This window comes from Ambystoma mexicanum, chromosome 10 (assembly GCF_040938575.1).
Source record: "Ambystoma mexicanum isolate Mex_15411 chromosome 10, UKY_AmexF1_1, whole genome shotgun sequence".
Classification (NCBI taxonomy): Eukaryota; Metazoa; Chordata; class Amphibia; order Caudata; family Ambystomatidae; genus Ambystoma; species Ambystoma mexicanum.
The window spans coordinates 257,745,078-257,772,355 of record NC_090932.1 but is presented as its reverse complement, the minus strand read 5'-3'; the positions used below and the strand labels follow the sequence as shown (position 1 = coordinate 257,772,355).

General features: G+C 49.8%; 1 protein-coding gene across 4 annotated transcripts in view; it reads left to right on the top strand.

Annotated features, from left to right (window-relative positions):
- AMMECR1L (AMMECR1 like) overlaps window positions 1-27,278 on the top strand; it is a 510,558-nt gene that overhangs the window by 270,651 nt on the left and 212,629 nt on the right. For all 4 annotated transcript variants that reach the window (XM_069617808.1, XM_069617806.1, XM_069617807.1 and 1 more), the window contains one exon: window positions 17,993-18,103. In XM_069617808.1, coding sequence (XP_069473909.1) covers window positions 17,993-18,103 — 111 coding nt within the window. The remainder of the gene's footprint in view (window positions 1-17,992; window positions 18,104-27,278) is intronic.

Below are 27,278 nucleotides of genomic sequence, written 5' to 3'. Positions count from 1 at the left end.
TTTGATTTCAGTAAAGAAACTGATCGGGATCCTGATGGGTAACATTTTGAAGGGGTATAGGAATCGAGGGAGGGACACCATCTTTATCGCATTAAGCCGACCAAGCCAGGATATTGTGAGTTTGTCCCATCTTCCCAGATCCAACTTGAACTGGTTCAGCAGGGTGGGGAAGTTAGCTTCGTATAGGTCACTCAGATTTTTTGTAACTTGTATCCCCAGATATTGTAGTTTTGTGTGTTCAATTTTAAGGCCCAGGGGAGAGAATTTGGTGGTATTCTCATCTTCTGTGCCTTGGAGGGGAAAGAGTGTCGACTTAGTTTTGTTTACTTTGAACCCTGATAATTTACCATATTCTTCCAACAGACAGAGGGCCCGAGGGATGGAAGAAAGGGGATTAGTAATGTGGAGGAGGATATCATCTGCATAGAGAGCAATTTTATACTCCATAGATCCCAGTCGAATGCCCTGTAGGATGGGGTCGGCCCTCATCGTTATCGCCAGGGGCTCTAGTGAGAGTGCAAAGAGGATTGCGGATAGGGGACATCCCTGTCTAGACCCACGATGCAAGGAGAACCATCTGGAAAATTCACCATTCGCGAATATTGAGGCTTTCCGATCTGAGTATACTGCCTGTATCGCTGTCCTGAACCTCGTGCCCATTCCCACTTTACATAATACTGATTTTAGGAAACCCCATTCCACCCTGTCAAAGGCCTTTTCTGCGTCGATAGAGAGTAGGACCGGGTCGTTGTCCAGAGTCTGGGATGTGTGGATGAGAGAGAGGGTTTTGCGCAACGTGTCCGCTCCCTGTCTCCCTAGTATAAACCCGACCTGGTCAGGGTGTATAAGTTGGGGGATTAGAGTTTCCAACCTCGCGGCCAGGATCCTAGTATAGATTTTGGCGTCCAGGTTAAGGAGGGAGATGGGGCGGTATGAGGCACATTTCGTAGGGTCCCTCCCCGCCTTGGGGATCACTGTGATCAATGCTCTAGTGAAGGAATCTGGGGGTTTCCCGGTGTCCATTATCTCATTGAAAATGGTCGTTAGAAAGGGAGATAGTGTTGCCATGAAGGTTTTATAAAATCCGGCCGTATAGCCATCCTCTCCCGGGGATTTCCCTAGGGTTAGCCTCTTTATAGCGGCTTGGACTTCGGATTCTGTGATAGGGGATTCCAACAGTTCAGCATCCTGTTGGGGTATGCGGGGGACATTTATTGAAGACAGGTACGCTTCAGTGTCTCTTTGTTCAGGGTTCACCTCAGAAGAGTAGAGTGCCTCATAAAAGTCGGCGAACGATTCTGGAATAGTGGTGTGGACGTGTAGTGTTCGGGAGTTATCCTCAGCAATTTCAACTACTCTCCGTTCAGCTCTCTGCTCACGGAGCCTAGCAGCGAGAAGCGCATCGGCCTTGTCCCCTTTCTCGTAGAATTTTTGCTTCAAAAACCTTAATTTACGCACTACTTGTTCGTGTTCCAATAGTTTCAGTTCGTTTCGTTTCTCTAGCTCTGGCCGTTTTCTTGGGATCTGGTTCTGCGTTTGGTTCGGTTCTGCTCTCCAGTTGGTGAATTTCTGTTCGTAGTCTATGTTCGATAAGGTTACGCTCCCTCTTCTTCGATGAGCCCTCCCTTATCAGGATCCCCATTGTCGTATGTTTCGAAGAATTTGGAGAATTTCGTCTCCATTTCGGTTCTAAAGACAGCATCTTTCCAGAGGCTCTCATTGCAGCGCCATTTTCCACACTTGGTCGGGAGATCTGCCCAATGAATGTCTGTGAGGACCATGTCGTGGTCCGACCATGTGATCGGGGATATGTCCGCTTTAGCTGTGACCTCAGCGAGCTCTCTGGATAGGTATATATAGTCAATTCAGGTGTAGGTATTGTGTGGGGCGGAGTAGAAGGTGTAGCCTTGTCGTTCGGGATGATGTGCTCTCCATACGTCTATCATATTATACATTTCCATCGTTTGTGCCAGCTCAGTTAGCTCTATTCTGTTTTGGTGGGTCGCGTTGGGGTTCCCAGGTTTCCAATCTTTGACCGGGTCTGCCCATTGGTTAAAGTCTCCGCCTAGGATGATGTGCCCGGTGGCTTCTAGTAATATCTTGGGGATCGTTCTGGAGAGGAATCTCGACTGACCCGTATTCGGGGAGTACAGGGTCGCAATCGTTACGTTTACCTTCCCTATTTGTCCATTCACGAGCAGGGCTCGTCCTTCTACATCAGACCAGGTCCTGGTGGGAGTGAATGCTATACCTTTCCTGACAAGGATTCCCACCCCTCCTTTCCTAAGCGGGCCAGAGCCCCAGTATTCGTTCCCAACTCGTTTCCCAAGGATCAATCTTTCTTCTCCTTTTATGTATTTTGTTTCCTGCAGGAAGAGGATATCTATTTCAGCCCTACGGAATTCTCTGGCGACAAGGGACCGTTTCGTCGGTGAATTGAGTCCTTTTACATTGAGTGTCCCGACTCTCAAGGAGACATTTTTTCCTTGTATTAGTGTCTATTATCATTGCTCTTTCTCATAGGAAACAGTCTCATCGTGCGTATTTGGTAACACATCGCTATCGTGGGCTGCTTGCTGCCATGTTTGTTTTGATGCACTATTCTCGCTGCCTTGACCCTCCTCGGCCCGCAGGCCTTTCCCCCCACCTCCCTCCCTCCCATTCCCATTCCTAATTGAAGGCGTCGATCTATCCCGGCGTGTTGCTCCAGGTCGGCGTCGGACCACCTCGGGGGGCCGTTACTTCACGCCCCCTAACCAAAGAAGTCATTATTGTTCGGAGTGAGCCCCTCCATGGTTCCCCCCTAATTTTAGTCATTAGAGTCATTAGAGTCAGGGAAAATTTGCGTGTTCGTATCGCCTCAGTGCATCATTCGCATATGTAAATGGATTCAATTATCTGCTTCTGGGGAGATATTGCCTCTCCGGAACTTTCGCGACCCCTTTACTCTTTTTCTCCTGGGGCCCTGGATCCGCCACTCTCGTCCTTCTCCGTGTGATTCTCCCCGGCCAGCCTCCTCTCCCCGAGAGTCAAGGAGGTTAGATATGCATGCTTGTATTTCTTTCTCGGATCTCAGCCTGAATCTGGTTCCGTCGTATTCGAATGAAAGTGAGAAGGAGTAGCCCCACCTGTATCGAATATTCTTTTCTTTGAGCATTTTCGTGAGTGGGCCACACATCCTCCTGAGAGCGAGAGTCAGGGAGGAAAGATCCTGGTAAATTGAGATTCGTACTCCGCCTAAAGTGATCTCGTCGCTCCTTCTGGCCTTCTCGAGGATCCTGGCTTTATCTCTGAAGCGGTGGAATCGGGCAAGAACCGAACTTGGGCCACCTGTAGGGCCTCCTGCCCTGGGTATTCGTTCCGTTACGGGTTCATCCACTTCGTCATCCGCCGTGAGGAGTTTAATAATGTTGTGGAGTGTTTCCTTGAGGTCCGCCTCAGTTTCCCCTGGAATGCCAAAGATGCGTATGTTGTTCCTTCTTTCTCTATTTTCCAAATCGTCCAGTTTGAGTCTAAACTCGTCTTCTTTCCGTTCCAGGTCCGCCATTCTCTGTCCAAGTTGTATCTCCAGTGTGTCGATTGAGGTCTGGTTATTTTCGACCCCTTCCAGCCTGTCTTCCATGCTGTCGAGTCTTTGGGTGATCCTGTCTATCTTGCCTCCTATGTTGGTGCCCAGGTTCTTTATTTCGCCCAAAAGGGCAGCAATGTCTCCTTTCGTTGCCGCTGCGAGTTCATTTCCCGTAGTGATGTTGTCCGCCATTGCTGGTTCAGTTAAGGCGGGAAGGGTGGGAGCGTAGACGAAGTGCTGGAGCTTATGTTTAAAGTCCATGCGGGTCTTTGATGGTGATGTTGGGATTCCTGCAAAGCGACAGACAGAGGAGGCACACGCCCCGGTTTTGGGGGCCTTACCCTCTGTAGTGGGCCGTTGCAGGGTGCATGGGTTGGTACCTTCCGGTGGCGTGGCGGCTGCCACAGCGGGTTTCAGGCTCTCGAGGTGAACCGCAAGGATGGTGGCGAGAAGAGCGGACCTGGCGATTGTGGTTGGAGGAGGCACACGCCCTGTGTCCAGGGGCCTTGCCCTCCGTTTTAAGTGGTTTCTGTTTCACCAGGATGGTGTGCTCCGTGGTAGTCTCAGGGTCGGAGATACCACGCGTGTGTTATAGTATCAGTTGGGTCGCATGCTGGGGTTGAGGGCGTCGCTGATGGGGGCCTCCCCGTTTCGGTTCCTGGGTGGATCGTTGGGTGGTCTGTTGGTCGGCGCTAGGTGGTTCAGCGCCGTTGTGTCGCCATTTTCCGGAGGCTCGGTTTTTCTCGACCATCGGGATCCAGGGTAGCGGGGGGGTCCTTGGGGGGGGCGAGGAGTGGGTCTGAAGCCGTTATCCGATGCTGTATGTCCGATATCTGCTCAGGGTCGTGGTCCTCCGTGGCCGTGTAGGTCCTGTTGCGAGTTCGTGGCCCGGGAAGGCCCTTCGGCGCACGTGTTTTGCTTTCTCGCCGGTCGGACGGCTGCGGCTTAGAACACGGAGTTCTTCGGGATCCCGGTCCGTTTTCGCTCTGGATGTTTCCCGGCGTTGGGCGAGGTATTCCTACTGCTGCCTCATGCTTTTTCTCTGGTGGGGTCAGTCCAAAAAGTGGGGGCTCAGTCCATCTTTTGGGGCGGTTGCGGCGGAGCTCACGCAGAGTACATGGCAGTCTCTGCGCCCCCGGTGGCCGTTCTTCCTTTTTTTTTAAAATTATCTAAAATAATGCTTTGTAATTTTTCTTTTTTTTGCTATGCTGTTAGTGTTTTTTATATTTGTTTGATTCCTAGTTCATGTGGCTGTTGCAAGGGAAATCTGCATTGCGTCCCATTCTTTATCCATCCATTCATTAATTTTGGTTAAAAGGTGATGCCAAGTGCCACCTAAAAGTCAATGCTATATTCTTCCATCGGAGTACAGATGGGGGGCGGGTGGGGACTGGGAAAGATAGGGTTGGGAGGATGGACACGTAGCTTGTAGTTTTTAATTTACCCACTCTTTGACTGCCCATGGCCATGCTAATCCCTGTGGCCTTTCTCACCTGCTACTTGCCTCCCACTGCCGAAAGCACTTTCTCCTGGGATCTCTTTGCGCAAGCTGCAACTTCAGACTTTGCTCTGTGAAGGGGCTGCCAGTGTCTTCTTTGCGTTAACGTCTTCATGCAGCTGTAAATGCGCTTCTGGTGGAATAATGGTTTAACCAAGTGTACATTCAGCAACTTGATTTATAAGCACTATGTGCCCTTATATCTGAAACCCTGTTAAAAACGAGCATTCACAATGCACACGTTTTGGCTTATTCATAGGCATTAAGGATTTGCCAGCACTGCTATCCTAAGACCAGGTACTCGCTCTGTTTTTCAACTGTTGTCAGTTTATGGCTAGGGACTACCATTATGGTGGTGCTTGCCAAATTCCTATCACATGTCCACACAAAAGCCAAAACTGTGGGCTTAACCAGTGCTTATTTTTCAAATGTTTGTAGCTTGTGGTATAGCGGGGCTGAGCTTGTTGGCATATCACTTTCTGCTAGTCCTACTTAGAACTTGGGTAGTGTGCCAAGAGTAATAATGTTAAGGCTTTAATTGCCACCTCCATTCCCAGTAACAGTAATGGTGTCAGTTCAGAAAATGGCTGCTAACCTTTTGGAGACAGATTACAGAGCAAAAAGGCCTTCAAGCTTGCTTATCCAGCTTTTTTCCTTTGCCATCCGGCATAGACCAGAGCTTTTGTTAACCCTCATGTTTGGTTATCGGGCACTATTGGGTCCCAATAGAGCAGGGTAATGGAGCTTTCGCTGTAACTGTAGTTCTCGATTTTAGACCACATTTAACAGTGCCCATCAGTTTTTTTTAGTATTTGAATACAGTATGGCCCTCTTCTGAGGATTGCTGTAGGAGGCAAGACGACGTTTGTTTTCGTGTTCAGGCCGAGCTGTACATGTGGCCATTTATTTATAAAGACTGAGATCTTCTGAAGTTCAAGGAACCGTGCTGTGCATGAGATTTCGGCGAAGAGCAGAGTGAGGGCAATTAACAGATCGTTCATGTGGTTCCTTTTGTATTTCTGTTTGTGGTGTTTCCCTTCCTTGGCCGTTTTAGCTGCATGTCACTCTGCTCCGTTGCTTGGTTTTGCTGCGTTTTAAGCCATGCCCCATTCCCTGTGGGGGCAAAGAATGGCAATTGCCCTCCCTAATTTATGCTTTGCCACCTCCTTGGTGCCCTGCCCCCCCTAACATTTGGGGTGGGTCCATTTTTAAAAAGCAGACTTCCCACATCCTGGGCACAATGTTTTGTAAACGTGCAGCTTACAATTTTGGAGAAACAGAAAAGACATTGCAAAGTGGAACATGCTTCTTACCTACCCACACACATACCCTCCATTTTTTTTGCCTGTTCCTGTGAGATTTTTTCGTAGGGTATACTTCTAAAGATGTTATTTGCTTGTCAAACTGCTGAATCGAACGTACGTTTTCGGTTCTGCTGAAAGGAGTCACTAGTAAACTGAGCTGTGGGGTCACTGATTTTCACTATGGGGGCAGAAATGTGCCTTCCGTGAAAATGTGCAAGCAATCCGCACAACCCATACCCTGGCAGAATGGTGCTTTGTACACCTATTTCAAAGAACTCAACATAGGATTTGATTCCGTAAATGTGCTCAAAATCACTGCTTTTCCAACATTGCAGGGATCGAAATTAAGATGGATAAGCAGGAGCTAAAAGCAGCCGCTGGGTATCGAGCGTTAAGCAAGGAACCAGGAGCTACCGATTGGGAACAAGGAGCTAGTACATAGCGTTCCATGAATAACTTCCACATAAGATGTAAACCTATCATTTTGCCCATTATGTATGAACCCTTATACTTCAAATGTCCTATAGATTTTTCTAGAGTGTATTTATAGATTGTCCCAAACGCACAGGACAATTCACATAAGTGTGATTGTACAGGAAAATTCGGCCAGGGGAGGCAAAGGAGCTCCTGGGAGCTGTTGGTGTCCAGCAAACCAGGCTCTTTTAGGCCATAGGCAGGAACTAAATAGCTTCCAGCGCCCCTAAATTTCAAACCCTCCAGTGACGTGCATGTACATGACTTTAAAGCCAAAATGGTTTCATCTCCAGCTACACTGACATAGGCCCTCATACCAAGGTGGGCGGTAAGGGATACCGGGCACCGGTAAGGAGACAGGTGCTGGTAATCCCTTACCGCCCTACTACAAGGTCCCTTAGCGGGTCCCACCATTAACGGCTGGTCTGACCAGCTGTTGTGGACGGGACCCGTTAAGGGACCAGGGCGCAAATGACAGGCCCGTTATTAGCGCCCTCCCCATTCCCATTGAGCTCTATGGGGGCTCAAATGGGAATGGGGAATGGCATTTTCAATGGGGATTTACCGGTCCCACAAAGGTCGGACTACACCGGTAAGTCCCCATTGAACCATACCGGTGCCGGACCCGTTATTGGTGGCAGTCATTGTGCAAATTGCGCCATGACTACCACCAACCTCGGAATGATGGCCATAGTCTCATTTCGGATCTACAGCCAGAAACTAAAAACTGAACACATCACTACGGGGGCAACATGAGGTCCTGCCTCCATTGCTAAAGATATAATTGGGCAGTTGCTCAGTCAGCTCTCCAACCCCCTTTACTCAGCACCTATGGGCGATAGCTCTTATATTAAACCGACAGTCTTTCAAATACTTAGTATTTGAACCTGAGCTATGAAGGATCTCCTGTGCTAAACTGATTTTGAATTCATATCGTTTGATGCTGAGCTGGGAGTGATGTCTATTTTGGTTAAAAGGCATGTGGTTTCTTGCTGAGTGCATACTATTAAATGGTTGAACCATGAGTGATGTCTTCTCATTAAAGGTATGCTGTATCTTGCTTGTCTGCACATCAGGCTTAACAAACAGCATGTTATGTTATGCTAATAGCATTTGTAGATCGCAAAAGGTGTAAGAACTCGGACACAGATCCAAGCACAGAGACCAAAAAACTAGATTGAAAACAAAAAGGTCTTCATAGCCAGTTTAAAGGAAAGATGGTCAACTGTCTCATGAAGAGACAGAGGAATAGAGTTCCATAGCAGGGCTGCTGCGACCGAAAACGTGCAACCAGTCACACAGGCAAATTTCAAGTGGGGCACAACAATCCTCAAGGAGAGTAGAGTATGGGAGGGGACATAATGACTGCATTTGGCCTGCAAGTCTCCAGGCCCCGTCCCATAAACAGCCTGATGGACCATACACAGGGCTTTACTCTTAACACGCTTAGCTATTGGCAACCAGTGCAGAGTGTTCAGGATCGGAGAGGCTGAGGACAGCCGGGCAGCCCCCACGACCAACCTAGTGGCGGAATTTTGGAGGACTTGCAACCGTTGGAGAAAAGCAGGCTTTGCAAGGAATGGAGTGTTACAATAGTCCAGTGAACCAGAAGTTAAGGAGGATACAATCATGGGGCGAAGCTGAGATGGAATATACGGCAGCACCTTAAAAAGGCTGCACAGTTTAAAGTGAACAGCCTGGCAAACTGTGCTGACCTGTTCCTGCGTGGACAGCGAGGCAGGGAACTTCACACCCAAGTTATAAACAACTGGGGAAGGCAAGGGTAGAGTGCCCATTTCCAGGGGCCAGAAATCTGAGGACCGCACAGAAGACTCTGGTGTAGAGCCAACTTATAAGCACCTCAGTTTTTCTCCATTCAGGGCGAGCTAATTTTTTCCCATCCAACAATGGACCGTGGAGAGGCGAGAGTGGCACCGCTCAGCAGTGGCTGGCAGAGAAAGTTCAAGCCGCTCCAGAATCTGTGTATCATCAGCAAAAGAAAAACACTGAAAACCAAGAGTTTCAGTTTAACGGGTGGTTGAATATACAGATTGAAGAGAAGTGGGGAGCAGAACTTGGGGGAGGGACACCAAAGGTGAGGGGCTAAGCCACCAAAGTAAGAGGAGAAAGAAAGAGCTTGGGAGCATCCATAGAGGAAAGACCCAAACCAGTCCAGGACCTGGCCAGAGATGCCTTCAGAAGACGGCCTTTCCTTGAGGATGCTATGGTCCACGGTGTAAAATGGAGCAGAGAGGTTCAGCTGGATCAGGGCCCCAATAACGCCCAGATCCACGATCTTGGCTAAATTATCAGCCACAGACACCAGGACCGATTCTTTTCCTGGTCTGGCCGAAACCCGGACTGAAAGCGGTTGAGAACACCAGAGTTCTCCAGAAAGGAGCAAAGAAGGGGGTGACCAGAGCTTCAAGAAGTTTCATAAGGAACAACGGAGGGCACAAATGTGAAGGAATGGTAGGATCCAAATTGGAATTTTTTTAAAGAGAAATTATCAAAGCATGCTTGAGAAGAGAGCATAGAAGAAATGCCAGAAGTGCTGGCCTTAAGGATGCTGATCGGAATGGGATCAGTAGGAGATCCCGATTTCAAACTGAGAGTGGCTGAAATAACATCAGATTCAGAAAAAAAAAAAAGGAAGGTGGATCAGCCAAGGGCAGGAAGACTCTGGTTCACAGAGCGTTATCAAAGAAAGTGAACAGTGAGTCGCAGAGCCTTTGTGAAGGAATCGCCAAATTAATGTTTGAATATCTCCTTGGGGGAGTTCACAGCAGTTTCCACGCAAGAAGCAAAATATCCACACTTGGCTTGCATAATGGCACGTTGGTATATGGGAGTGGCTCTACGTCAAGCTAAATAAGCCACAGGACAACAGGTGGTGCACCACTTGTGCTCTGCTTGCCTGCGTTCAAGACAGAGCTTACATAGGTCAACAGAAGGTGCTAAGGAGTTAGCAGTGGACATTGGAGCATTTGAGAAGGACATGAAATCACAGGGGATAACCATGGGCAACAGATGGGTAATGCCCGAGGAAATACCAGAGTGTTTAACCTTACCCCTGTGCCACAGAGGGGAGGGGTGGGGGACAGGGTATTGCCAGGGGCTGAGAGATGCACATGTACTGAAAAAGGGATGACTACATGGTCGGACCAAATAACAGGCAAGGTGGAAAAGAGCGTAATCGCGGCGGAGAGGCAAAGATTACATTGAAAGTATTGCCCAGACAGTGAGTAGGGTCCACCACTATCTGTGGCAGACCAAGTTCAATAAAGGCGTAAATAAGATGGTCTGCCCAAACATCACCAGGGTTGTTAGGATGGAAATTAATGTCTCCAAGGAATATCCAAGTCCCATACTGGAGTCTGAGATCTGCCACCATCTCTGAAATGGCAAGACCGAAACCTGGGTCCGGGCTGGGTAGATGGTAGACCAAATCAGCAGTAAAGAGGAAGAGATCACAATATGGAGCAGAAACGCCTCCATATTAGCAGTATACGACACGGGGACAGTAGAGCTGTCAAAATTAGAATGGTGTTATCACATGCATAAACCAGCAGAAAGATTAGACATCTCACATTAGCAAAGTTTCTGTATGAGATGCTAAACCAGTTATAACATTGCATTCTGGTACTTAAATTACAATTACTGTATAATAATACCTAAATAAATTGTGCTGAAAACGACTTGAACATCCGCGCCCTTGCCAAGAACAACTCGAGAGCTTTAGTTCTGCATATTAACATTATAAAGCAACAGCAATGGGTTAGTCTTGGGCCCCAGCGACGTTCCTCCACACTGTTGGGATATTTCCAGAACGTAAAAAGGTGTCTGTATGACATGCAGTTATGTGGTCCCTCAATGTACACATAAAGTGAGCTAAAACCTTTAAGGATACCAGGGCCCGGCTAACAAAAGATGATATTCATGGTACATAGGCAGGATTATTTAAAGGTACAACCGGCCCACAAGAGGAACAATTCGCTTTAGTGCAGCCCCGGCAGCATGAGTACATGGCCAGTAAACGTGAAAGGTTCTCTCTCTCATACAGAATAGGTATAGAAATTGGAAGCTACACCTTCCCCGTCCCTGACCCTCTCTACACCTGTAGACCTCACTCGTCTCACCCACCTATATTGTAATTTCAATATTTGACCATTTTTTGTTTCTATGCAGCCAACCCACCTACACAAATACAAACCTTTTTGCTTAAGCCCAAACTTTGAAAGACGACCCTTTGCCCGAGAACCAGTATAGGGATGGCAGTGCAGTATAGGGATTTACGTGGGCAGACTTCTTCATACCAAGGATGTATGACTGCAAGATTTCACTGTATCCTGAGGTCACACATTTGAATTCTGGCAGAGTCGACTTGGCCCTTGACGTTGATCAATTAAGCAGCTTTAAGGGCCTCCTCCTCTTTCCTAAAAACCAAGTTGTGGAACTAATTTCCCGGGCAGTTCTGCCCAGGGGACGATCACAGTTATGGAAGATCTCTTTAAAACCCTGAGTGAGGTCTTTAAGGAAGACAGCTGGACTGTGGATTTGTAATGTGTACGTTTGGCTGGGATGCCATTCAGGGCGCTCTGGGTTGGACCTTGAAGGTACTTGATGAAAGGGAAGAGTCGGGGTGTAATTGCACGCGGTTAATATGTAACTGTTCATTCATTGTTTTAAAAATGGAACAGCAAATGGTAATACAATGTATTGAATATACACACACAGTTAAACAACTTGAGTTTTATTACACCTTTTTTCAGCTGTTGAAAATGAGTTACATTTTTGCGATGTACATTAACTTGATGCAAACAGTTTGTCTTAAACCTACTTGTCTAATGTCACTATTTTTAACTAGTTGTGTGAAATATATATTTACTTAAACTAGTGTGTCCTGTTCATCCTTATTTGACGTGCCACTACCTCACCCTGCCTTGTATTTGTGCCCAAGCTCTCCTCCCCAATGATCTATTTGTTCCCCAAGCTCTCCTCCCCAATGTTCTATTTGTGCCCAAAGCTCTCCTCCCCAATATTCATTTCGAGGGGATTGGGTCCTCCGACATATTCCATATCTATGACAGTAATCACCACAGCTGTGCTGCTTTGGAAAATCTTACGGCGTCTGCGTCCTGCGTCGATGACGTCGATACGCCGTCCTTGAGGGCCTCCGTCGAGCCGACCTCACCGGATGTTTAGGACGCACGACACCCGTAGCCTCAGTTCCGTTTTTTCCATGAACGTGTTAGCTTCGGAGATCTTGGCACGCCTCGATTCTACTGAATCCTGTTCTTTCGGTTCTTCGAACCTGTTTCTTCATTGCTATCGAATATGTCGTCTTCGGCTTCTTCCACCCCGCGGTGCGGGTTTAAGTGTCTGGTGTGTGGGTCCAATATGTCGTGACGGATACGCACGATGCTTGCCTCTGGTGCCTCGGGGAGGACCATGATACGGACGACTGTCTACTGCCAATCGCTCACTTCGAAGGCCTTGCGGGAGCGTAAGAAGAAGCTGTTGCTCGGTAAGGTGGCCAAGCCCCGGAAGTCGCGTTCCATTGGTCTTTCGACGGACGATTCGAGGGGCGACTCCCCGCATCGTCGTCGTCGTCGTCGTGAGTCCGGGGGTTCTCAGTCTGGGAGTCGGTCCTGCCATTCCTCTGCCTCTTTGAGGCACTCCAGGAAGCGCCCTCACAGGTCCCTTTCCCCGTACTCTTCCAAGAACTCCGCCCGTAGGCGGGTAGCTTGTCCCAACGAACATTCCACTCTGGAGGAATTGGATTCATTCTGAAAGGAGATATTGGCGATTTTTCAATCGCAGGGCTCTGGTCCGGCCGCGCTAGAGAAACTGCTCGTCCACCTTTGGGCTCGAGCAGTCGTCGCGACCACCGGGCGCCTTCGAGGTCCCGTCGGACAAGGATGGTTGCTCTAGGCATGCCCGTTCCAGGTCCCGGTGCTCGACGCAATCGAGACTTCGTGAAGTCTTCGAAGAAGACCTCGACGCTGGCGGCGCAGAGGTGGTCGACAGACTCTCTCGAGGCCCCGCCTCTGAGGAAGTCGTCGATGCCTATGCTGTCGAGACACGCTCGGGGGCTCCGCCCTCGAGACCTGTGTCGACGCTGTCCGCGCCACGCTCGACGTCGACCCCCATTCTATCGACACCCTCAACACCTTTCGAGGCAGCCTTGTCAGAGGTACCACGGGGCACGGTGGCACCCCCAAGAAAGGCGATGGCTAAGGCTAAACATGTCTTTGTGCCTTTTTCTGTACCCTCTTTCCAGCCTCTAGATTATATTTCTGAGGTGGATGAGGGGTCTGAGGAAGGTGAGGTTCCTGCATTGGTTCCTGATGACATTGTTTCCGGTCAGACAACTTGAGGAACTGCGTCAGTCGCTGCACGCCAGTGGTCTAGACACCACTCCGGAGGTGGAGTTGGTAGGCCGGAGCCTGGCACGCATGCCGAATCTTCATATCGGCGCCTCATGTCGTGGGTCACTGAATACCTGGGTTGGTCTGCCCCCCCCCGGGGATTTTCAGCAGGATGACCTGACTGATATCCTGGACCAAGGTCCTCCAACTGACCCGGTGCTGCCGTTCCATATGGCCTTGCAGAGCAGGGTGGTTGCGGCTTGCACTGCTCTGGAGAGTCTCCCGGCAGTGAGCAAGTCCTTGCCGAGGAAATATCGCCCAGCCAGTTGCGACCCCTGCTACTTGACCACGCACCCTACTCCAGAGAGTTTGGTGGTACAGGCGGCTACAGCCCCCACAAAGCAGGCGTCGTACCCCATCATCCCTCCTGAAAGGGACGACTAACGTTTTGACGGCTGGGCGAAGAAGGCATTTTCTTCTGGGGGTATGGTGCTTCAGGCTGCCAACTCTGTTTGTGCCTTGTCTCGTTTCACGCACACTCTACGGAACTGTATTTCCCTAGCGGCTGATCATATTCCCGATGGGGAGGAACGGGATGGTTTCCTTGCTATCGTGCAGGATAGCAAGGATGCCATGTGTGAATCCGTTCAGTCCGGTCTGGACATGGTTGATTGCGTCAGCTGCTCCATGGCGGCGAGCACCGTAATGCACAGGTTTGCGTGGTTGCGGAAGTCGGGGTTTGCTCCGGATGTGCAAGCCCGGCTCCTCAACATGCCCTTTGATGGGGACCATCTTTTTGTCAGCAAGGATGACAAGAGTCTTGAGAGGTTGCAGACCTCCAAAGCTGCAGTGAAATCATTGGGCGCTGCAGTTCGCCAACCTCCACCTTTTCGTTCTAGGGGACAGCAATGGAGTGGAGGTTCCTTTTGATATTACTCGTCCTTTAGTAAATCGAGAGGAGCTGCAAGTCAAAGGGGCAACCGTAGGAGTGCCAGAGGTGGAAAACAAGGCACTTGAGGTGCCAAGGCTGCGCGAGCAGTTGCCTCTTTGCCCTCAGGCACTGCCGCAGCCGCTTCAGCTCAGTCATGAGGCCCATGCTTCTCTGGTTCGGGGAAGACTGGCGCAGCATCTCGTAGAATGGCGTGCCATTACTTCAGATGTGTGGGTTCTGGAGATCATAGCCCCCTGCTACTGTCTTCCTTTCCGGCAGAGGCTTCACGACAATCCACCAGGGAACCTCTCTTTGAAGAGTCCGGATCCGCTCCCTGCGCAGGAAATTCAATCCCTGCTGGAGAAAGGCGCCATAGAACTGGTGCCTGTAGCGGAGTGGAACAAGGGATGGTATTACCCTTATTTTTTGATTTCGAAGAAAGACAGAGGATTGAGACCCATCATGGACTTGCACGGTTTGAACAAGCTCCTCAGGAAGGACAAGTTCAAGACTGTTACTCTTTCTCAAGTCCTACAGGCCCTTCAACTTCAGGACTGGTGGTGTCTCTCGACCTCAAGGACGCATATTTTCATGTGCCGATCCATCCAAAGCACAAGAAGTACCGGAGGTTCGCGGTTGGCGGCTCGCACTTTCAGTATCGGGTCCTGCCGTTCGGATTGACCTCCACCCAGAGGGTCTTCACCAAGCTCATGGTGGTGGTGGCAGCTCATCTCGGGAAAGGGGGGATTCACGTCTACCCCTACCTGGACGATTGGTTGATCAGGGCGTGCTCTCCCGAGCAAGTCCTGGATCATCTGTCCATCACCTGCCACTCCTTTCACAAGCTGGGCTTCTCCCTCAACTTAAAGAAGTCTCACTTGACGCCAACTCGGCGGCTCCTGTACATCGGAGCAGTGCTCGACACGTCCCTGGGGCAGTGTTTTCCGCCCCAGGTGAGGGCTCTTCACATTCAGCAGATGGTACACAAGTTTCGACATGCCCAGAGTCTCCCGACGTTCGAGTTCTTGAGGCTGCTCGGCCTCCTGGCATCCTGCATTCTTCTGGTGCCAGAGGCCCGACTGCGGATGAGATCTTTGCAGTGGGTTCACAAGATGCAGTGGTCAGTCCTCCGGCAGGATGTCGGACCCCGTTCAGGTGCTGCCCTCGGTCGCTCAGGACCTTCTGTGGTGGGCCAACAAAGGCAATCTGATGAGGGGGGGCTCCATTTTGGCTGCCCTGGCCGGAGGTGACGATTGTGACGGATGCATCCCTCGCGGGATGGGGAGCCCATGCCAACGAGCTGACAGCGGTCGTTGGTCTCTGTCGGAGTCCAGACTCCATATCAATCTGTTGGAGCTGAGGGCCGTCAGGCTTGCCCTGAAGGCTTTTCTGCCGACTGTGCGAGGAAAGAATGTCCTGATCTTGACGGACAACACAGTGGCCCTGCACTACCTCAACAAAAAGGGGGGGGGGGCAGAGTCACTTCCTCTGTGCAGGGAGGCGATGCAGCTCTGGTTCTGGGCCATCCAGCAGGAAATTTCGATTGCAGCAGTTCATCTGGCCGGAGACGAAAGCGAGACAGCGGATGCTCTGAACAGGATCTCTCACGAGTGGGAGTTGGCTCAGGAGATTCTCCTGGAGATCTTCGCCCTTTGGGGGACCCCTCAAGTCGATCTCTTCGCCTCCAGTGTCAACCGGAAGTGCGAAAGGTTCTCCTCACGGGGAATTTCCTCCAAGAGGAGCCTTAGGAGACGCGTTCGTGGTGGAGTGGTCATTCCCACTGCTGTACGCATTTCCTCCAGTCCCCGTCATCCCGCATGTGATGCGGAGGTTATGGAGGTTCGGTTCCTGGATGATCCTCATTGCTCCGGCTTGGGCCAGGAGGGTGTGGTACCCGGACCTTCTCAACTTGTCCCTCCACGTCGTCTTCCCTACCGAAACGATCTGCTCTCACGGGAGGGGGGGGGGTCAGGTTCTCCATCCAAGGGTTAAGATCCCTCAACCTTCATGCTTGGGTTCTGAAAGGTTGAGGTATAAGGATTGGGACCTCCCTGAAGACGTGATGGAGGTGTTGCTTTCGGCCAGTCAGCCGGCAACAAAGTCTCTGTACCGTGTCCGCTGGAGAAAGTTTTGCGACTGGTGCCAGGTTAAGAATGTGGATCCTTTTTCATGTGACATTCCTGTAGTTCTGTCTTTTTTGCTTTCTTTAGTGCACAGGGGCTTGCAAGTAGGTACCATTAAAGGTTACCTTGCGGCGCTGTCCATATTTAAGCGCTCGTCTGAGGAGTGTTCTTATTTTAAATTTCCTTTAGTTTCTGAAAGGGCTCACTAATGTGTTCCCTCCGTCACCTTTCCAGGTGCCCGGTTGGGATTTGAACCTTGTTCTCAAGTTTCTAATGGGTGCTCCGTTTGAGCCTTTGCATTCTTGTCCTTTGAGACTGTTAACCCTTAAAACTGTATTTTTATTTGCAGTCACTTTCGCTCGCAGAGTGAGTGAGTTACAGGCACTTTCAGTTAAGCCACCCTTCACTGTGTTTCATAAGGACAGGTTGTCCTTCGAGTTCGTCCTTCCTTTCTTCCGAAGGTTGTGTCGGAATTTCATTTGAGCCAGAAGGTTGTTCTTCCGGCATTTTATCCTCCCCCGCATCCTGGTAAGGACGAGGAGAGGCTCCATAGGTTAGATCCTAGGAGAGGTTTAAGTTTCTACATTTCACGCATGTCCCGGGTCAGAGTGGATGATCAGCTCTTTATTGGTTACGCTGGAAGGCGTTTGGGACAAGCTGTGACTAAGCAGACTTTGTCTAGATGGATTATCTTGGCAATTTCTGAATGTTGCCGCCTGGCGGGTAAGGATCCTTCTGTAGGCTTACGGGCCCATGCGACTAGGGGTATGGCTGCCTCTACTGCCCCGCAAAGGGGTGTTCCTATTCGTAACATCTGTGATGCAGCCACTTGGGCTTCGGTCCATACATTTGTACGTCACTACTCCCTTGATTCTATCCATGGGCAGGATCTGGCCTTTGGCAAGGCGGTCCTTTGCTCCGCAATTTGATTGGGCATTCTAAATTTGTATATTTTAAATTATTTTCCCACCTCCTTATGTTGGTACTGCTTTGGGAGTCTGTCATAGATATGGAATACGTCGGAGGACCCAATCCCCTCGAAGAACAAGTTACTTTCTTACCTGGTAACGTTCTTTCGATGGGATGGTCCGACGACGTATTCCATATCGCTCCCTCCCTGCCTTCCCCACTACAGAATTTCTTATGCGATTGCAGTTTACGTTTCCGCAAGGCTTTGTGTGGTCAGACTGGCAGAAGACTGGTGCCACACGTTCTGGGAAAAACTACAACTGAGGCTACGGGCATCGTGCGTCCTACTTATAACATCCAGTTACATCAGGGGAGGTCCTCGAGGGTGGCGTACCGATGTCATCGACGCAGACGCCGAAAGATTTTCCGAAGCAGCGCAGCTGTGGTGATTGCTGTCATAGATATGGAATATGTCGTCGGACCATCCCATCGAAAGAACGTTACCAGGTAAGAGAGTAACTTGTTCTTCTAGAGACGCCACTTGTCTGCTGTGATTTAGCAGGACTGTGCCTGCCCCGCCACTCCCTGATATGTGCCCTCTTTTTTGTTGTTCTTAACCATGTTTGTGCTTCTGTAGCATACCTCTGCCTCTTAAACCACACTGGCCTGTCCATTGAATATGGCATTATGTCCACATATCTGAGTCGTGGTGGTCCTGCCGGCTCCCTTGTGTGTGTGTCTGTGCCCATTTCTGCTTCATCATACTTGCCATGTACTTGTTTGAATTCATACTATTTGCCGTCTCATTTTTCAGTCCTCTCTTTGTGACTTGGAAGGCTGGACGGGACAAGCGACTCCGCGGCTGCATCGGGACCTTTTCAGCCATGAACCTGCACTCAGGCCTCAGGGAATATACATTAACCAGGTAAGCGAGTTGGCGACTTATTGGCCGTTCTGCTAACCGTGAGCACATTTCTCAATTCTTTTACGTATTAACTCTGAGAGACATTATTTTAGGCGCTTTAAAAAAAGAAATTTAAAAAAATGTATCTGGCCATAAAGTGGCCGGGGATGCCGAGCGTCTAAAGTTAAAAACAAGGCCAAAGCCAAGTAAGACAGTCTACATAAATGAATATATCACACTTCATTTCTCATTTGCGAGCAGAGGAATATACAGGATGTGAACTCTTGTGTTCTGATAATTATTTTTTTTTTTGATAAAACATTTTTTATTGTTTTACATTCAAAACTACACAACAACAGCTTGTGCGGATTGGCATATCCTTCCAAAATTCAACCATTAACAGATCAAGTATCAATCTCCCATGACATTTCCCCAGGTTTTAGTGTCATCCGATCGTATCCCCCTCCCTGCATACAACAGGGTCCAGCCGGTTCTAGGGTCCATTTTCTTCCCACCTCCCCCATATCTTATCCGCCTTAGCAGGGCATCCTCTGGCAGTATGTACTCGGTGCTCTATAGTGGCACAAATGCTCATGTCTGTTGCCCATTGCTCCATCGTTGGGGACTCCGGGGCTCCCCATTTCTGCGCTATGTTGCGCTTCATCAGTCCCGCTGCTGTGTTCAGGAGCAGCTTGCCCCATTTAGTAAGTTCAATCTCATCCAGAGCACCCAAAATGAGAATCTTCGGGTCTAGTGGTATGCGGCACGCCAAGACATTGCCGAGTACAGTACAGCATTCACTCCAGAAGGTGCGGATTTGGGGGCATTCCCACAGGATGTGGAAGAAGGTCCCCTCCTCATTCCCACAACGGAGACAGTTCGGGTTCAGGGCTCTCCCCCATCTATATAGTATCGTCCTGGGGTAATAGACCCTGTGCAGGATCTTTAATTGAACCAGTCGAATCCTGGAAGAGATGGCCACCTCCCTTGGGTGCATTAGTACTTGGATCCAGTCTTCTGGATCTATCACCCCTACATCCACCTCCCATTTAGTTTTCAGGGTCGTGAGTTCTGGCGTAGCAAAGGATGTAATAGCATTATATAGGATGGAGGTGCATTTGGTGGGGATGAGAGCTGGTAATATGTTACGTTCTATTGGTGTGTAGTCCGGGATATTGGTGCCTGCAGGTATGTGGTTTCTTAGGGCATGGGCCAGCTGTACATAGTGGTATCGCTCAGTGCCCGGGAGTTGGAATTTTTGCTGGATAGTTTCAAACGGGGCTATATCCCCCTCCTCAAGAATGTCCCCAACCCTCAGAATCCCAGCCCTCACCCATCGGGGCCACGGTTGAAGCTTCTTTATCTCGGGCAGGTTACTATTTCTCCACAGGGGTTGTGCCACAGTTACACTATTTTCCCACCCAACGAATCTATGCGCCTGTTTCCAAACCACGATGGTATGGACCGTGGTCGTTGGTGGAAGGGGTCTCGGAAGAGTTTGGTATAGTAGTTGCCATGGGTCGGTATCGTGCATGGCTGCAACCTCGGCCCTGATGTGGGGGAGCTCCCTATCTCCATGAAGCAAGTCGTTGACCACTGCCAGCTGTGCAGCCCAGTAATATGTTTGGAGGCGCGGGGCTCCTATCCCACCCTCCCAGACCGATCTTTGGAGCGTAGTCAGTGCTATCCTCGGCTGACCACCCCCCCATATCAGTTCCCGAAAGAGAGATTCAACCCGCCCAAAGTCAGAGTCTGGGATCCTTAGTGGGGCATTTTGTAAGACATAGAGAAACCTTGGGAGAGTCATCATCTTAAAGAGTGCGGCTCTTCCCATGGGTGTAAGAGGAAGAAGTCTCCAGTGGTGGGCGTCATTGACAAAGCGGTCAAGGATCGGTTGAAAATTGTGTAGTGTGTATTCAGTCAGGTTCGCGGTCACCCAGATCCCCAAGTATCGAAAACCTTGCGGTTCCACTCGGTACGGACATTCCCGAGGGTCAGCCTGCACATTGCCTTTCACCGGGAAGAGGATTGATTTTCCCCAGTTGATTTTAAGCCCACTAAGGACACCAAAGCGGGCAAGCATCTGCGTCACCTTGGGGCAGGACCGAGCCGGGTCTCCCAGGTAGATCAGGAGGTCATCTGCATACAAGGAGACACGGTCCTCATGTCCTTCAGGCCATCTGAACCCCGTCCATGCAGCGTCTTGTCGAAGCCAAAGGGCCAGAGGTTCAATCGCCAGGGCAAAGAGAAGGGGAGAAAGGGGACATCCCTGTCTCGTGCCCTTTCCCAACGAGAAGGACCGGGACGGCCAACCATTCACTCTGACCTCCGCTCGGGTGTTAGTGTAGAGTAGTTTCACCCATTTCAAGAAGCTGTCTCCGAACCCCATACGCCTCATGACCTCCCAAAGGCAGTCCCACCTAACCGAGTCGAAGGCCTTCTCGAAATCCACTGCCAGTAGGGCGAGAGGGGTGTCAATGATCGGGGCCCGCTCCAGCGCCAGATGGAGCCGGCGCAGGTTCATACGCGTTGATTTGTGTGGCATAAAGCCACATTGATCCGGGTGGATCAAGGTATGGATCACTGATTGCAGCCGGTTGGCAAGGAGCTTAGCAAGAACTTTGGCCTCGCTGTTAATTAACGAGATAGGCCGATAAGAGGCGCACTGTTCCGGGGGTTTATCGGGTTTGGGAATGACCACAATGGTGGCTTTACATAGGTCAGGTGGGAGGGTGCCCTGGTCGCGGGCACCAAGAAACATCCTGTAAAGGGGGGTCGCCATTTTATTCCCCCCTAGTTTTTGCCAGGTCTCGGCCGGGAAACCATTAGGGCCCGGTGTTTTCCCTGTTTGGAGTTGCGCTAGGGCTTCGGCTATTTCGGATTCAGAGAGATCCGAGTCTAGCTCCTCCCGTTGTTGTGGTGTCAGTGCTGGGAGTGTAATTTCATCTAGTAGGGTCGGGTCGAAAGGTGTTATCGGGGCTCGGTAGAGTTCCGCGTAGAACTGGGCAAATGCCTCTGCAATTTCAGCATCCGTCTGGTACCCAACACCACTTGGGGCAACAATCTCTCTGACATGACGTCTCCCCTCCTCCCTCCTCTCCAGCCAGGCCAGCACTTTACCCGCCTTGTCCCCCAGCTCGTATATCCTCGCTCTGGTGTCCCAGTGGGCCTGCTTGGCGTTATCTAGCATAATATTTCTAAGGGTTTCTGTGGTTAGTTTGAGGGACCTTTGAGTCTGCGGGGTAGGGTCAAGAATATGCGTGCTTTCGGCCTGGACCATTTCAGCCTCCGCCTCTACTATTTTCTGGAGTCTCTCCCGCTTTTTGTTTGCTACCCAGGAGATGATTTCCCCACGCAGCACTGTTTTATAAGCCTCCTACACCACCACCGGGTCATCCATTGCTGGTATATTTATGTCAAAGTATTCATCAGACACCTCCGTAAGGCGGTCTACCAATTCTGGGAAGCCAAGGTGGTAGCTGTTTAGCCTCCACGTTCTAAGGGGAGTTACAGAGTGCGTTCGTATTTCAATTAATAGGGGGGAGTGGTCCGAGATTCCACGAGGGAGGTATTCTGCGGATATTGCCCTGTGTAGGTCTGTGTTCGGGACCAGGAGGTAGTCCAGTCTAGAGAGAGAGCCATGGGCTCCAGAGTGGAACGAGTAGCCTCTATCCTGGGGGTGCAGTTCGCGCCACACATCTCTGAGGCCTAGGGCGGACACAAAGTTGGAGAGTTTCGTGGGAACATCCGGATTACGCCCTCTGAGATGGGTACGGTCCATAGTATTGCACATGACATCATTAAAGTCTCCCCCCAGGACCCATCGATCTGGGTGGTGTTTCCCCAGGAGAGTGGTGACGTCCTCCAAGAGTCCCTGGCCCAGTCCGGGTGGGGAATATATTGACACAATGGCCAGCGTTTCACCCCAGAGTGAACCTAGAATGAGTACATAGCGACCCCGTGGGTCCAGTTCCACAACTTGTGGGGAGAACGGGAGCCTCTTGTGTATAAGAATAAGGGTGCCCCTGGATCCCATCGTGTACCCTGCATGGAATGCGGTCCTGTAATTTGTTCTCTGGAAAAGGGTGCAGTGTGTTCCCGCTAGGTGCGTCTCTGATAGAAGGGCCAAGTCGGGAGAGTACCTATTCAACAGTTGTTTAATCAGGCGTCTTTTAATCCCAGAGCCCATTCCGTTCACATTCCAACTGAGCAGCTTGAGGGACCTGGGGCGATCGGGTGGGGGTGGGTGTAATTGTGGGTGTGTCATCTAGAGCTTCCCGTTAGAGGGCACGCAGGATGCTTGTGTCGGGAGAGCTTCCTCCCCTCGGTGTGTCTGTCGGGAATGTGGTCCCAATACCTAGTACAGCAGGGTGTAATGTGCAGAGGGTTGTTTTTAGGTCTGTGGTTGGACATGCCATGGATCCGAACTAACAAAGCAACCTTAAAACTTTCCCTTATATCCCCCACCCCATACTCCACCCCAACTTGAAGTACCTGTCGCCCGAACATACGAATACAACCGACTGTCAAGGGACAGTCAACTCATCAACCTAGAACTGTTCCACAAGTGGTATAACACTACTTAATCTTAAGTTGCCTTGTTCCGGCCGTGGGGGTTGCGTGGTCCGGGCCGTCAGTTATACAGACATCGGGTTCACATTTAATTCGCTGTTAACATGGGCTAATAACATGGCGCCGGGTCTCAAAGCGTAACTACGAGTGGGTACCTTATTCTTCATTTCAGTCATTGTCCCTGTTTGGCTGTGCCTGGGGTTGATGCTGCGGGAGTTCAGGGGACATCCTGTCTCATCTCGGGCGATTCCTACCATTATCTTGTCTTCCGTCTGGCCTCCAATCACCCTCCAGGTGTCTTGCTGCCCAATTCCATGCTTCAGCTGGGTCCGTGAAGTGCACAGTTGTTCCATTAAAGTATATTTTCAGCTGCGCCGGGAGTAAGAGTCCGTATTTTACGTTGAGGGTCTGGAGACGTTTTTTAAGAGGGCCAAAGGATTGTCTAGCTCTTTGCACTTCTCTAGTGAAATCCGGGAAGAAACCTATCTTGGAGCCGTTGAACGTTATAGTGCCCTTGGCCCTGGCCATTTGGAGTATTGCATCTCGGTCTCTATAATTCAGAAGTTTCGCAATCACTGTGCGGGGTGGGGCACCTGGGATTTGCCTGCCAGTTGGCATTCGGTGGGCCCGTTCAATTGAGAAGAAGTTCGACAAGGTCTTGGGGGCAAAGATGTCTGCGAGCCATTGCTCTAAGAACAGTTCCATGCTTGCTCCTTCCGCTTTTTCCGGCAGACCGAGGATCCGAATGTTGTTTCGTCTTGCCCTGCCCTCCCCTTCTTCCACCCTTTCTTCCAATGCTTTGAGGCGAGCTAGCGCTCCTGACATTTGCTGGTTCATTGTTCTTAAATTGTCCTCTGTTTCAGATATTCGACCTTCAGCTTCTCCGGTACGGGCTGTGAGTTTTTGGAGGTCGTGGCGTAATAATGACACATCTGCACTGATGCCATCCATCTTTTTTTCCATGGAGGTTCTCGAACTTGCTATAGCGTTCATGACATCCTTCAGCGAACTGTTCTCCTCTGTTTCTGGTGTTGCGCTAGTATTGGGTTGCTCCGGCGGGAGGGCTTGGGCGGGGGTCGTATACTGCTCTATTTTGCTCTGTGTTGTCATGCCTCTTGCCTTATCTTTACCCATTTCTGAAGGTATATAGTGGACCGCGGGAGGTCCCACTCACGCACTGTTTATAGGGCTTTGCGGCGTATGTTCATTAGGACGGTTTGCAGGGCGGGTAGGTGCTGCACCCCGTTCCGGAGCTGATAGGATATGTTGGCGCCCAACGGTTGATGGGTGGGTTGGTTTGCGCACCTGGGGGTTACCCCCTTCTGTACCCCCTTTCCTTGTGTGTTCCTTGTGGTGTCTCCGCAAGGACCCTACTCCTCTATTGCCGCACTATATGTTTGATTGTTGGCCTCTGGTTGTGGAGCTGATTGCGTCCCAGGCACCCAGCTCATATAGTGTTTTTTGCTGGTTTAGTGCGTCGCGGTGCCGTCCCCCCAAAACCGGTCCCCAGGGCCCCAGACTTCCAACGGCTTTCCCCCTTCCCCCGGATCCGCTCAGGCTCTGTCACGCGGGGGGGGGGTATGGGATCAGGCCTGCCTCCGGTGAGATAGCGCTCCGGCGGGGGTCGGATTCATGTGCGCCCGAAAGCACACGTCAGGATGTGGCCGCTAGCAGCAGGGCCCGCCTACCTTCCCAACTGCGGGCAGCTCCCGCTTGTATGATCCGTTCCGCCCGGCAGGAGTCCACGGGCTCGTCTCTCCCCTCCGCTCTTTGCTGTAATCCTGCGCGGCTGCTCCAGGCACCATCGGGGCAGGGTGTCTGCTTCTTGCCGTTGGCGCCGTATTACGCGCCTTCTCCTAGTCCGCCATTTTGTCCATCGTCGGCGTCTCAGGCTTCTCGGACCAAATGTGCCCGACTGGTGCTGTGTTTCGGGTCGGTAGTATGGCGACCTGAGCGTCCAAGGTTCCGCCGCACCTGGATATAATTTCGGCCGTTGTGGTGCCCAAATAGCAGGATATTTTCAGGATTTGGCTGACGGCCGCGGGAGCTCCGAGGAATCACGTCCTCATCCCGTGCTCGCTGGCCACGCCCCTGTTCTGATAATTATTGAACATCACCCATTCTCGAGATGAAGGGTGGCTTGGGAAACGGCTCTGTGATGTCACAAGCAAGCTGCTCGTGGGGCACGTTCATTTGGTCCAGCATTACTTTGTTGCATCCTTCTTGAACAGGAAGGGTGATTAATAATGCCACATACTCCCCTTGCTCTCCTCATAGAGATGATCTCTTTCTGTTGGTGGTGAGCTGCTGATGATCTATTGCAATAAACCGTTTTTAAAAAAAAATTAAGAAGCCAACCGGTTTTCACTTTTCTACAGCCGTATTTTGCCATACACTTGTCATCATTCCAGGTACTCCACCTGCCACACTCCTTTTTACAGCCCCTTATCTTGCAGGCCAGATATGTGCGCCATTTGCTTGGTGTTGCCATGCGAGGTCTCTCTGGGTTAGTGAATCTTTGTAATAATTGCTAAATATGGGAGTACAGTTCCTGATTATGATGTGTACGGTTTCGCTTTGACTGGATGGTTTATTATTCCTGGTATAGATGCCCTATCTGAGGCTTCTCTTGGAATGTGCCGATGCTCCCATAATCTCACCAGCACAGCCCTGGGCAGGCAGTAGTGCCTCTCTCGTGGACAGACGTCGTTTTGCTTTATTAAAGCTGTGCCGCAAATACTAACTTGACAAGTTAGAATTGCTCACATTTTTTGGACTTTATTGCGTATGTAGGGCCTGTTTTAGTAACTGTTGTAAACTTTCAGAACGTTTGGAGATGGGGGGGGTATATGAAATTCATACCTACTTTTTCTTAAATTTCTTTTAATAACATTTATCTTTGAAAATGTAAGGTCAATGAATGTTTGTATATCGCTTCCTCCCAATAATCGTGCAAAAGTGTTTTTATTATGGATTTTAATAATACTCGCTTGATTTATGACAGTGTATATCATCCCTATTTGGATAGGTACTTGTGTCTGCAGGTTTCAAACGGAACATTGAAGAGTGCTTAATTATAGTCATGGAAACCTCCTCCTGAAAACATGATTTTTAATCCTCTACTGAGTCATTGATAAAATACATGGTCATTCATGAGGTACTGTTATGTGAATAGTGGAGTTTAGATTCCTTTACAGTTGAGGTGCTATGTCCACACGGGGAATCTTGGGTGGTTAAGCGAACGAATGCAGAATCTCCTTCCGCAGGCAAGGAAATATGGCCTCTAATCATGGTTTGGCCACAGATTTGGCGTCATCTTCCTTAGCCTGCATGCCCAAAGGTTCTGTACAAAAAAGTGTAGTGGAACTGAAAAATGCAGGTATTAAGCAGTGTACAAATAACGGAACCTAGGGCTTTAAGTGAACCCATGGCAGGCTCTATAAACGGCTCCTTAGCCAGGGCTCTGCTCGGGTGATTTCTCCAGTGCACGCATACTTATTCTGAAAGTGCGTGAGGAGACGTACAGTAAAAGAGGACAACTGATTGTTTACAAGCTCTGTAATGAAATTGGGGAAATGGGACATCCACCACTCCAACTGAAAATCCACGCCTCACTTCCAAAAGGTAATGCTGTGTATATGTCCCTATGTGACTCTCGGTATGCAGAAATGTTACTATTCGGGTGACTGAGTATAGAGCACGGTGTGCATTACATGCTCAGAAGCGTTTCATGCGTGAATCACTATCACAGACACATTCCAAATATCAATCTTTATGGTCATTCTTCTGTTCCAAAAATGCTCTTTAAATGCACGTTGCCAGGCAACGACATTGGATTTATTTACACCCTCTCTGTTTTAATGGGTGATATATTTTCAAAATTAGCGCAATTTACTCACTGTTTGTATTGATTAAATCCCGAGTGAGAAAGTTGTTAATTTGCAAATACGGGGGAAATAATTTACAATATGCAGATTGGATGCACAGAATGCCACCGAGAATATGCTGGGAGACCCAAGTACATGATTGCAGGGTCTGTTGGTGTATTGTTTGGGTTAGCTGGTACCCCTTTAGGCCATACCCATTTTTTAGTGGTCCCCTTTCTGCTCATTTGACATCCTGCTTTAACCACTGACCAAAGCTTTAAATGGGAGGTGGCATCCCTTGTGGCTTTTGTAGGAGACACTTCCCTCTCACTGTGTAACGTATACATGAAAAATCTGTTACTTAAGTAGATGGCCTCAGGTGGCTTCTGACAGATTATTTTTTTAGTTTTTACTGGGGGTTTCAAGATGGCAATGGTCAGTGTGCTGTCAAAAATGGACATGCGGCACACCGCACACAATTGGCAATGTCAAACATCTAGTGCAACTTACCTCGCATCGTCATCTGAGCAGTAGATTAAAGGCATTTTGAGAAAGATTACAAATCGCATGTTGGTTTACAAGAGTGGCAAGTACTGGTTAAAGCGCAACCGCAAGTCTTTGGGACAGGAATTCTCTGGCGACGGTTCTGTACAGTTTTCTTCAGCCATTGGTCCAAATTTGTTCACTACCATGCATGGAAAGGTTTGTGGCAATAAATTGCAGTTCAATGCAGCCTATTTTTTTTTTTTCTTTTTTTT